At 41.1% G+C, this 12,724-nt stretch overlaps 1 protein-coding gene across 2 annotated transcripts in view; it reads right to left on the bottom strand.

Annotated features, from left to right (window-relative positions):
* Positions 1-12,724, bottom strand: part of RUNX2 (RUNX family transcription factor 2) — a 136,519-nt gene that overhangs the window by 117,634 nt on the left and 6,161 nt on the right. For both annotated transcript variants that reach the window (XM_038750980.1, XM_038750981.1), the window contains exon 2: positions 2,382-2,538. In XM_038750980.1, the coding sequence (XP_038606908.1) occupies positions 2,382-2,538 (157 nt within the window). The remainder of the gene's footprint in view (positions 1-2,381; positions 2,539-12,724) is intronic.

Below are 12,724 nucleotides of genomic sequence, written 5' to 3'. Positions count from 1 at the left end.
TGAAGTTTCTTAAATAAATATGTTGAGGGTTTACAAAGTACACTATCACTTTGCCATAGTTTCTACTCATATTGATCAGAGAAAACTTAGACAGAGTCTATATAATGCAAAAATCAAGATAAATGAAAGCACTAGGCTGAATCTGAAAAGGAAAATAAAATAAGAAGTATGGTGCCAGATTCTTTAAATACTTCACTTCATTTCCTTTATCTCAATAGAAAATAATATTTCACAGGGCTCTAATGACATTTAGAGTACACAGATAATCCATCATATTTCAGTTATTTCTCTAGGCTTGTTATTGCACTGAAATGCAATATATTTATGGTGCGGCTAAGCCAGTGACTAAGCCAAAGTATTTCAAACCTAATCAGTCAATAGGAAAATACAGCATACTTCATTTTTTTTCTTTTTGTAAATGAAAGTAACCTAAACATGATGCAGAGATAACACCTTCTGCTTTGATACTTCTACTGAAGGCACAGTCTTTAATTTATTTCAAACAACCTTTCTGGGGCAGTATCTCATTATCATGCATAATTATAAAAAGAAAGTTAAAAACTACAACTTCTTGGCCCTGTTCCTAGAAAGGAAACTAAAACTACTCAAACTACTCATCGGAAATGACCCTTCTTGAATCTCTCTTATCAAACTTTTACAATGGTAATAATTTGACATCTGAGCTGAACTCTAGAACAATAGGTTTGGCCTTTTTACAAACCTGGTGCCTCTCATTTCCTAAAAACCCTTGCTCCGTGGTAGCTATTCCATAGCCAGATGTACAGTTTTATTTAATGGATGTAACTCAGTGGCCTGCCTATCGTTTCCTTCCCCTCCCCACAGCACTTGTATATATGTTTGTACAGATTTATTACTCTATTTTACTTATACATATTTACTATTCTATTTTGTTCATGACTTGCATCTAGCTTTACTTCTATTTATTCTGATGTCGTGACACCTGTCCACACGTTCTGTTTTGTTGTCTGTCTCCCCCTTCTAGACTGTAAGCCCGTTGTTAGGTAGGGACCGTCTCTATATGTTGCCAACTTGTACTTCCCAAGCGCTTAGTACAGTGCTCTACACATAGTAAGCGCTCAATAAATACGACTGAATGAGTGAATGAATGAACGAATGCAGTCACCCCTCATGAGAGCTACATCTGAAAGCTAAAGAGTTGGTTTCCTTACTGACAGCTTTTCGATCTTTAACTCCAATTATGAAACAGCTGCGAGAACCATAAAAGGAAATTATTTTCTATTTCACCATCTTTTTCAAAGCTTCCTATAATCTGAGTATCCATTTCAGCTTGTAGGAAACTCTTAAAGAGTAGAGAGTCACCCAGACAATGATCATGTAGGGGTTAGGCAGCTAAGTTCTAAAATAAGCAATGCTTTAGGGATGTGAGTTTGTTCAAACCAAAAAATAAAAAATAAAATAAATCTACCACAAAAGCCTAGTTTCTACTCCTTCTACAAATTTAACCAAGTCACTGGTGGAGTAAAATAAGGCATTTTGAATGATTTTATTTTGTAGTTCATATGGGGCCTTTCTATGGTCTATGCAAAGGCCATAATAATAGTTCTCCTTGATGTGGTACTAAAGGAAAATAGCAACTGGCATTTTCCTTCTCCCTTTGCTACTCTTGTTAACTTTCTTATCTGACTCCATATAACCCAGAACTTGAACCTCTGCAACCTTCCTCTTCCCATCTCATATTCAAGCACAGGATGAAATTAGGAACAGGTTCTTCTAGAAATCATTTTTAAATTTTAAATCTCTCCAAGCAAGTCTAAAAACACAAATGGCATCAGGGATGCAATACGCTCTATCTGCACAAATGTTAAAGTCTACAAATTAAATAATAATAATAATGGTATTTGTTAAGCGCTTACCATGTGCAAAGCACTATTCTAAGTGCCGGGAGGATACAAGGTAATAAGGCTGTCCTGCATGGGGCTCACAGTCTTAATCCCCATTTTACAGATGAGGGAACTGAGGCACATAGAAGTGAAGTGACTTGTCCAAAGTCACACAGCTGACAAGTGGCAGAGTCGGAATTAGAACCCATGACCTCTGACTTCCAAGCCCGTGCTTTTTCCACCGAGCCACGCTGCTTCTCCCACTGTGGAGAAAAGGAATTGTACTTCCCAAGCGCTTAGTACAGTGCTCTGCACACAGTAAGTGCTCAATAAATACATTCGATTGAATGAACTGAATGAATGATGGGGTTTATTTGTTTGCAGATCATTCCCCATTTCATCATCTGATGATGATGATGGTATTTGTTAAGCGCTTACTATGTGCCATGCGCTGTTCAACCCAGCTCTCTATTTTTATTTTTTAATTCCATTTCCAGAGCAAAAATTTCAGACTTTTACCTCTTCCACTCCGACCCACAAATCTCAGGTCATTGAATCTTGCCACTTGGTTTTTCATGACAGCAGACGCATTTCGGAGCTCTGCGGAGTAATTTTCATCATTGCCAGCCATAACAGTGACCACAGTCCCATCTGGTACTTCTCCTAGGGCCACCACCTACACAAATGAGGTTAAGACAACACCAGACCATCAGGAACGTTCAGACAGAGCATATAAATGTATCTACCAAACGAATGTGCATCTTATCAAGTCTCTGATACTATTTAGTCCCGATTGTGGCAAACTGTAGGGGAGTATCTGCATATGGGCTAGAATACCACTTCAAATAGACCAGTAAATGCTCTCAGGTAGTCCACTCATTTCATCATTAGACTAATGATCTGCATTTATTGAATGTTTCACAGGAGGCACGTAGAATTTCTTAAATCCCCCAACTATCCTTAGGAAACATCACAGTGTGAATTCCAGTACTCCTATCCACTGAGTGAAGTGCATACACCAAGGTATTTGTCGTCTGAAATCCCTACGGTTTTTAGCTATGATCTTACCAGGATTATGGGCTAAAAAAAGGTGAAGCTTGAGGAGGTCTTGCCTCTAAGTGTTCAGAGAAATTCACATCTGCTGAAATTGATGCTGGACTCTCAGTAGGTAAACAGCTCACATTCTAATTTCCTGCATCCAGCTACTCACTTGTCCCGGGTATCAGCAGCAATATGACGATTAAGCTTCTCCCCCAAGTTTTCTACCTTGAAGATGATAGTTACATTTTCTTCTTCACTCTCTAGATTTTGTCCCTTGCCAAGTACTACCACTTTTCTCTACACACTTTCTCCCAGATCTTCCCCTTCCTCCCCATCTCCATCACTAAAGTCTTAAGGCAGACTCATCTTCCCGTTTCCAGACTCTCCCACTTCAATCTGTCCTACACACTTCAGCCGGAGTGGTCCACTGCAGCAGACCCCTCCTCAGATCTGTCCGACAGGTTCCTTTGAACGAGATCAAGTACAAACCTCTCAGTCCCTGGACTTCAAAGCACATCACAGCCCTTTGCTCCATCCTACCTAATCACGTGTGGTTCCCATCCAAACCCCAAATGCATCTCCTTCTCCACAGATGGTCCTCCCTCTCCTGCTGTAATCCATCAATCAATCAAACTTAGTACTTGGAAGAGTACAAAATAACAGAGTTGGTAGACACATTCCTTGCCCACAACAAGCTCACAATCTAGAGGGTGAGACAGAAATGAGTATAAATAAAGCACAGATATGTACATAAGGGCTGGGAAGGGGAATGAACAAAAGGAGCAAGTCAGGGTGACGCAGAAGGGAGTGGGAGAAGAGAAAAATCAGGGCCTCTTGGAGATGTGTCCTCAGTAAGGCTTAGAAGGTGGAGAGAGTAATTGTCTTTCATATATGAAGATGTAGGGCGTTCCAGGCCAGAGACAGGAAGTGGGCAACAGGTCGGCAGTGAGATAGATGAGATCGAGGTACAGTAAGTAGGTTGGCATTGGAGAAGTGAAGTGTGCAAACAGGGTGGTAGTTGGAGAGCAGCAAAGTGAGGTAGGAGGGGACAGGGTGATTGAGTGCTATAGCCAACAGTAAGGAGTTTCTGATTGATGCGGAGATGGATGGGAAACTCCTGGAGGTTCTTGAGGAGTGGGGAAATAAGGCCTGAACTTTTTTGTAGAAAAATGATCCAAGCAGCAGAATGAAGTATGAACTGGAGTGGGGAGAGAAAGGAGGCAGGGAGGTCAGCAAGGAAGCTGATTCACTAATCAAGGCAGGATAGGGTAAGTGGTTGGATTAACATGGTAGCAGTTTGGGTGGAGAGAAAAGGGTTGATTTTAGCGATGTTGTGAAGGTGGAACCGGCAGCATTTAGTGATAGATTGATTATTGATTATTGATTAATGAGAGAGTCAAGGATAACGCCAAGGTTACGGGCTTGAGAGTCAGGAAGGATGGTCGTGCCGTCTCCAGTGATGGCAATATCAGGGGGAGGACAGGATTTAGGTGGGAAGATAAGGAATTCTGTTTTGGACATGTTAAGTTTGAGGTGTCGGCAGCAAATCCAAGTACAGATGCCTTGCAGGCAGGAGGAAATGTGAGACTGCAGAGAGGTAGGAGATCAGGGCTAGAGATGTAGATCTGGGAATCATCCACACAGAATAGAAGGGGACCCAGAACTGAACTTTGAGGGACTCCCACAGTTAGAGGTTGGAAACAGAGGAGGAGCACACGAGGGAGACTGAGAATGAATAGCCAGAGAGATAGGAAGAGAACCACAAATCCTCTTCTCAAGTTAACCCCTAAATCCAGAATAGGCTAACCCCTGTCTTCTGTCATCCTGGGTCCTTCTAGCCCTCATCTTAAAATCCAATTCCTCTGGATGCTTTCTCCCACTCTCTACAATCTACTACTCCCACTCCATCCCACGACACCCTCTCTCCCTCAGACGGTAAATCCAGGGTGAAGTAAAGAATTTATGCAGACTCTGGACTGTAAGCTCCTTGTAGGTAAGGACTTGTGATAACCAACTCTGTTATAAAGTACTCTCCCCAGGGCTTAGTACAGTGCTCTGCACACAGAAAGTGGTCGATACATAAAATTGATTGATTGAGTGATACAGGGGAGCAAAAAGGTTTCTTCCACAGTGCTCTCTCCAGGCACCCTCAGGAACAGGACAGCTGGGGAGCCTGAGCACAGTAGAAGCTTGTAGAGCCCTAGTTGAGATGTGGTCACAGCAAGGGAAGAGGCAGAGGAATGATAAATAAATAATGATGTTTTTGTTAAGCGCTTACTATGTGCCAAGCACTGTTCTAAGCGCTGGGTGGGGGGATACAAGGTGATCAGGTTGTCCCACGTGGGGCTCACAGTCTTACTCCCCATATTACAGATGAGGTAACTGAGGCGTAGAGAAGTGAAGTGACTTGCCCCAAGTCACACAGCTGACAAGTGGCAGAGCCGGCATTAGAACCCATGACTTCTGACTCCCAAGCCCAGGCTCTTTCCACTGAGCCAACGCTGCTTCTCTGAATGAGTTCTCCCAGAATGCTCCATTATCGCCAGCCTCTCAACAACCCTGTTTTAGAGTCTAACTTACCCAAGTACATTTTCCAGATGGAAAATTGGATCAGGACCCCGACTGCCACAGGATTCTTGCTGGGATCAAGGAGGAGTAGAATGCCCCAGAAAGATGGCCATCTACGCCAAAGGGGAAATTTGGACTTACCTGCATCGTACACGTTATGCAGGTATTTTTTCTAAACTATGCCCTTCAGTGTTTACTTGTCTAGACAGTAAGCTCTCTCAGGGCATGAACCTCTATATACGTAACATACATCCCACGAAACCCAGTGTATGGCCCGGTAAACGGAGGGCACTCAAAATATCATCATCATCATCATCATCATCATCAATTGTATTTACTGAGCGCTTACTATGTGCACAGCACTGTACTAAGCGCTTGGGAAGTACAAATTGGCAACATATAGAGACAGTCCCTACCCAACAGTGGGCTCATAGTCTAAAATATGTTCACTGCAACTGCGGCTACTGCTGTTGGTGCTGCTCTCTCCTTCAGGAGTCAATGTCCTAGCACGCCAGTTATTGACTGAGCAATAATGAGAGTAATTAATCATTACGGTATTTGTTAAGCGCTTACTATGTGTCAAGCACTGCTCTAAGCACTAGGGCAGTTACAGGTTAATCAGGTCAGATACAGTCCCTGTCCCACATGAGGCTCACAGTGTAAGCGGGAGGGAGAATTGGCACTGAATCCTCATTTTACAGTTGAGGGAGGCGAGAGGCACTGAAAAGTGAATAAATGCCCTTCCCAAGGTCTCACAGCAGGCAAGTGGGGGGTCAGAATGCGGGTCCTCTGACATCCAGGCTTGGGTTCTTTCCACTAGGCCACAGTTTTCCTCAATCTTCCTTAGAGAATAGATGTCAGCCAATTGTAAACTTGGTACTCGGAAAGGACTTATTGAGGACAGAAGAGAGGCAGCATGATCTAACAGAAAAAAACAAGGGCTAGGAAGCAGGAAGGCTGGATTTTCATCCTGGCTCTGCCCCGACTTACTGCATATGACCTCAGGCAAGTCTCTCCAACAAGTGAAGTGCCTCAGTTTTCCAGCCTGTAAAATGGGGATAATAAACTGCTTCTTTCTTCCCTACCTCATAGGGATGGTGTGAGGACTAATGAGATGTTAACATCTGTAAAATACTTTGGCTCCTAAGAAGAAAGGTGCTACATAAATACAAAGAGTAATTATTATATTGCACTTTTTGTAAGTCTTAGAGGGCTAAGGTGGTAGTCTGGCCAAATTCCAATTTGTGTTAAATATAGTCTCTTGCTCTAAGGTCTTCCCTAAAGCTTAAACAGAGAATGGCATTCTTCACTTCCTCTTCTAAAATTCCATATGGTACTGTTAAGGTATAGCCTAGCTGCTGCATTACTCCCTCGAACTGGCTGTATTTGTGAGGAAAGTAATTTCCCCAATGTAACTAGATTTTTTGAGCACTCTGGGACATTATTGTTACATTGAATCTTTTTAACATAATATTTTCTTATGTGGAAGAATGGGAAAATTAATTCAATTATGGGAATGAATGTGAAAAATTACATAATATTCAGAAATTTCTTTTGTTTTGTCCAAGCATCACAATAATGACCACTTGGAATATTGCTGCTTATTATTTATTTATGTGTAATACCATTGTTTACCTCAGAGCAAACAGATAATCATAAATTCTCTAAATCTTCTCCCAAGATTGCCATAGAAGAAGAAAGCAAAAAGGGAAGTTTGCCTTAAAACTGCTAGTTAAAATTATTTATCTAAGATTTTTCCTTTTAGAGTTGAACTTCAATTTAATGAACAGCTATGTTGTTTTCCCATTAGGCATCGTTTTAAATCATAAAATTTCACAATGTTTTTTCTTTAAAAAAATAATTTTTTATATCAAACATGTATGGAAATATACTTTTGAGAATTTTCACATAAAAAAAATGTAACTGAAACTGCAAGTTCTCCCTGAAGATATTCCCAACTGCATTTATGAATGAGAATGAATATCCACAAATCTTTGCTCAGTTTCAACTGTTCCAATGCTACGAACCTGAAAATAGTTTTAAAATAAATACCACCATAAAGAAAAAAAACGCTAATTGATTAGGGGTAAAATGAAACTTGTGTGTACTTTACACATCAGTCAGAGACAATACCATCTTAATCAGAGGTGAATTGTAAAGTTGGGCCATGAAGTCTATTCAATTCTTTTAAAGCGGCAGAGGAGAGGGGGAACATTACCCAAATGCAAGAAAATTCAAGTCAAAGAAGGAAGTGATTGTCCTATCCAGAGGCCTCCTTTATCCTTAACTCACCTCACTGAGACTAGGTATTTAGCACACATAGTATGTTTTTAATTCCGGTCTTCTGAGAGGCAGCCCTATAGCCTGGACACAGTAGGGAGAAAAGATATGAACACTATTCTGAAACAGAATATACAACTTCTTGTGACGAACTCTGAATTTCTTTCTCTGAGTGGATTAGCAACAGGGGTAAAATTGTTTCTGTGGTTAATTTTGATTCATGTGATTTTGGTAAATTGAAATCAAACCTGCCCACTGTAATCCCATGCCCAGTACACTGCTTTTTTTAAATCTAATTGATTACTCTGTTAATTCTTCTGGCCCATATTATTTGGCCCACTTCATATGCAATTTCATTATAATAGAGTCCTCAAAAAGCAACGATGAAGTGGACGTTTTCAGCTCTGTTCTGTGTACTTCACAGTATAAATCAACAACTATGTATAGACAGCTACTGAAGTAATAATGTCATTTGTTCTTGCTATTGCTAAATAATTTCAAATAAAATAGCAAAAAGTCAACTTTGCATTTAACTTAAAATTTGCCTAAAACTTGTAGACTATAATCTGAGCTTCTTTCTTATAAGCAAGGTCACACTTCAAAAAGGGGGGGAAAAAAGTGACATTTGATCATTTTTCCAAAATTCACAGAGTGAACTTTTGGCAAAAAAGGATTTGAATTCTGGCTGACATTTTAAATGAAGTGGAATTCATATGAAGCAATATTTGTGCCACGTATGAACCTCACTTGATTTAAAATGTCTAGCGATAAACAATTGAGAATTACAAATAGATTGGGAGAAGCACAGGCAAGTAGGCATTAACGCCAAGGAGAAAAAGCATTTTGCAAAGCTTTTATTGCAGGAATCGAGCAGCTATTTTTCAAATTTAAGTTTTCCAACCTCTTAAAATACTTATTTCCCAAAATATCCAAACTGGCCCACCAACACATTTCATTTAACCTAAATTGAGTTTTACTGGAGTTTGAAAAAAAGAATGATTAATAATCCTGAGTTAAAAACAGTAAAACAAAAATTATTCTACTAAGGCTCTTCAATATAAAACTGAGCATCAATTTACAAATTTTTTGGATAACAATTCACATGTGGTTTAATAACCTGTTTGTCTGGTTTCAGCAAAGTGAGATCTGAGTAGACCCAAATCTGAGTTCTGTCCATTTAGGAATACAAAGGGACAGAAATAAAATCCTGCTCCGTTTTGGCAAGTTGTTAATTGTCTAGTCTTAAAGTACCTTTAACAACCTAAACGCAGGCCACTGATCAAAAAACAACCTTCAGTGGAAATGAGAGTCATTTCGAAATGCTACTCCACTAGAGAAACACTTAGAGCCGTCATCCTTACAAAGAATTAACCTCATGTAAAATGTCACATATTGCATAATAGTGCTTTTTCATACATTAGGTTTGTCAGAAAAGAATATTTTTACTAAAATTAAAGTTAAATGCTTTAACATTTTAAGATGACTGATTTATAACTCTGAATATTGGACTTTGCGGTGGAAATGCTGATGGACCCTAACAGCAAATTTAGCATGTTCATTTCTGTTTGATACCTCTATCTTCCATCAGCTATTGGCTTGCGTTTGGAGATGTGTTTTCATCACTACAAACATCATGGAGACTCCTTTAGGATTAATTGTTCTGTAATTATATGTATCGTCCCTTTTACCTTTCTAAAAAATGCCCTAGAATACTTCTTGAATTAATGTTTCATCTGCGACTGAGTTGGTGGACCATGTTAAAAACTACAAGTCTATATTTAAAAACAGATTACTGAAGCACAAATTCAAGAGAAAAAATCTAGAGTAAATTAGGGTTTTTTTCCCTCTCTGGATTTCTTATGAACTGAAATCTAATAAATACAATACTGTAGTCTTAAAGAACCAGAAGCAAAAAGAAACTCCAGCCCAAAGTGCGACATTACCTTCCAGGGTGTTAACTTCCCTGACTTAATCCCCATGTTCTAGCTCACCAGCCACTTTAACACTCATGTGTATTGCTGATTATTTATTATTCAGTCATTTACTCTGGCTTTCAGCATTTCTACTTTATGCGCTTATTCTTTTATCTATTTGAGATAGGGACTGTGTCTGATCTGATCATTTTGTTTACTACCCCAGGGCTTAGTACAGTGCTTGGCACATTATGAGGATTTAAGAAGGCACCATGTTTTTATTTCTGTTATATGTTCCCAAATGCCTCGACTCAGTGCTCTGAACACAACAGGCACTGATTAAATGCTTTCGATGGTGATAATGATGGCAATGATGAAAACCATTTTAAGGAATAAGTTCAATGAGACTTTATTCATCCCAGCTCTTGACAAAACTAATACCTGAACATCAGAATCAAACTTTGCAGATATCTTTTTTTCAAAATGGCATTATTAGTTTAGCATATGAAAATGGGAACTGTCCACAGTTACATGGTATTTTAAGTTATCTACACATCTGATATGTGCATAGTACTTTTATACTAACAAGCCATATAACAGAAACATATTCAATCTATTGTTCAAACTATTATTATTACCACATGACTTCATGGCAACAAGAAAGCTGCTACTTTTTAGAAACTGGCAGCCAATTAGGGGATTTCTATTCTGAAATGTCACCTGACTGCACTGTTTCTTTATTTTAGTTAAATTCTGTTTTATTGCATCAATGCAGTTAACTATCTCCTGTAATAAACTGGCTACTCTCTAGGTAAATTAGTTAATAGAGAGCCTCTTAGACGCATTAAATTTTATACTTCTCCTTTGTTGTTTCACAACCAAAAGAACTCTTCTTGCACAAAACTTCAGAATTAACTATACGATAGGGCAACTACTATGATTAACAGCATGGGGAAATAAATTCCCCCCAAATAGCCCGAGTTTGAAAAACAATCTAAAATCTAGGAACAATAAGTTCGATGGAAGTACTTTATTTTTCTAGAGGACACTACTTCTGAAGAGAACCGTGTCGTAAGTTCCTCTTAAAGTGTCCCATATGTCTATGGAATAAACATTTTCACATCCATCATCGTCTATCCAAAATATGTTCCCGTACCCACAGCTCTAAATCGGCATCAGAAAGATCCTGATCTTCCTAAACCTGATCCCCACCATTCAGCTGAGTGAAACAGTCTGCCCCATGAACAGACCAGTCAGAAAATTATAGGCCTCCGGTTGTGTCCTGATTAAAACATGTCCTTTTCCCCTTCCTCTGAGTTGATATTTTCAGTACTTGGCCACAGAGTTCCCCCAAATCTTTGAAAATTCAAGAGAGACTACCCTTCTCTCTAAGACGGGTAGGCAGGAGGTGGGGGGAGATGTGAGGGTTCACAGGAATCTCCAGAATTTGAAGCAAAAGGAAACTTGGTCCGGGTGGCAGCGCTACCACTCAGCAGGTTCATTTTGATTTCTGCTGGGATATTAATTGAATATAAGGCCTAGCAAGGTAACTAGCTCTATAATTGACCTGGAATCGTTTCTCTTTCCACCTCCGCCCACACATCCCATCTGAACTGTGGTGGAGAATAGAGGCGATAGAGCACCTGAGACCTAATATTTGGCCTGTGGGTGTTTGGCACCCGCCTTACCTGAGGTAAATACCTGGGCCTGCTGATACGCAGACCCCGCTGATGTGTCTACCCTGGGACCCAGGCGCAAACTTGCCTGCTAGATGAGAGGAAGGGGAATTAGTCCGGGGGGATCTAAACCTCTGGGTATAAAGGGGTGAGGGAGGGACCCTCTCAAATACATCTGGGTGACCACGTCACATCTGCAGGCTGCGAGGTTGGGGGCACTGGACAACAACGGTTTCTTCCCTGGACTGCTTGGGAGCGCCCCTTTTTCGTGTCTGGTCCTTTCCAAGAGGACCGTGACCCCTGAAGGATTGCTGCAGGGAAAGTAGGGTGACGAAGGGGGGTGAAAAGGAAGGAAGAGGGGGTGAAAAGAGGATAGAAGGAGGGCTCCTCCAGGGGCCAGTTTGGGAGGAAGCTGGTCAGGCTGGGACCCGACGGATACAATACACATGCTCGGCCAAGGGGTCCAGTGGTCCAGTCTCTCGAGCAAGCTTGGAGGGCAGAGTGGAGGAGGGGGGAGGGACACCCTGCCATCAATCGGTCGTAGTGAGCGCGTTTTGGGCAGGAATGTGGTCTGTCTGCTATTGTATTCAAGGCCCTACTGAGAGCTCACCTCCTCCAGAAGGCCTTCCCAGACTGAGCCCTTTCCTTCCTCTCCCCCTCGTCCCCCTCTCCATCCCCCCATCTTACCTCCTTCCCTTCCCCACAGCACCTGTATATATGTATGTACATCTTTATTACTCTATTTATTTATTTATTTTACTTGTACATATCTATTCTATTTATTTTATTTTGTTAGTATGTTTGGTTTTGTTCTCTGTCTCTCCCTTTTAGACTGTGAGCCCACTGTTGGGTAGGGACTGTCTCTATATGTTGCCAACTTGTACTTCCCAAGCGCTTAGTACAGTGCTCTGCACACAGTAAGCGCTCAATAAATACAATTGATGATGATGATGATGATGATGATGATTGTATTGAACTCTCCCAAGCGCTCAGTACAGTGCTCTGCACACTGTAAGTGCTCAAGAGCTTAGTACAACCCTTCGCACACAGTAAGAGCTCCATCAATGCGGCTGAATGAATGTAATGAAGGCTTAGAGTGTGCAGAACGCTGTACTAAACGCTTGGGAGAGTAGAACTGACACCTTCCCTGCCCACAACGAGCTGACAGTGTCCCCAGTGGGAGGGAGGGGCGGGGGAAATCCAGACCCCCCCCAAAAAAAGTTAAAACCTCCAACCCCCTCCATGCCCCCTCCCCACGACCCTAACGGGGGGCTGGAGGAAGAGGGGTTTCCTAGTGACCTCTAAATGCCCCCCGGGAGGGGAAGGGTCGCAGGAGGAAAGGGGTGGGATGGATGTTTGGCTCTTGGGGCAGTCGGGGCTGCAG

Source organism: Tachyglossus aculeatus, chromosome 9, assembly GCF_015852505.1.
Source record: "Tachyglossus aculeatus isolate mTacAcu1 chromosome 9, mTacAcu1.pri, whole genome shotgun sequence".
In the NCBI taxonomy this organism is placed as follows: domain Eukaryota; kingdom Metazoa; phylum Chordata; class Mammalia; order Monotremata; family Tachyglossidae; genus Tachyglossus; species Tachyglossus aculeatus.
Note: the sequence above shows the minus strand (reverse complement) of the source record. Positions and strands in the feature narration are given on the sequence as shown.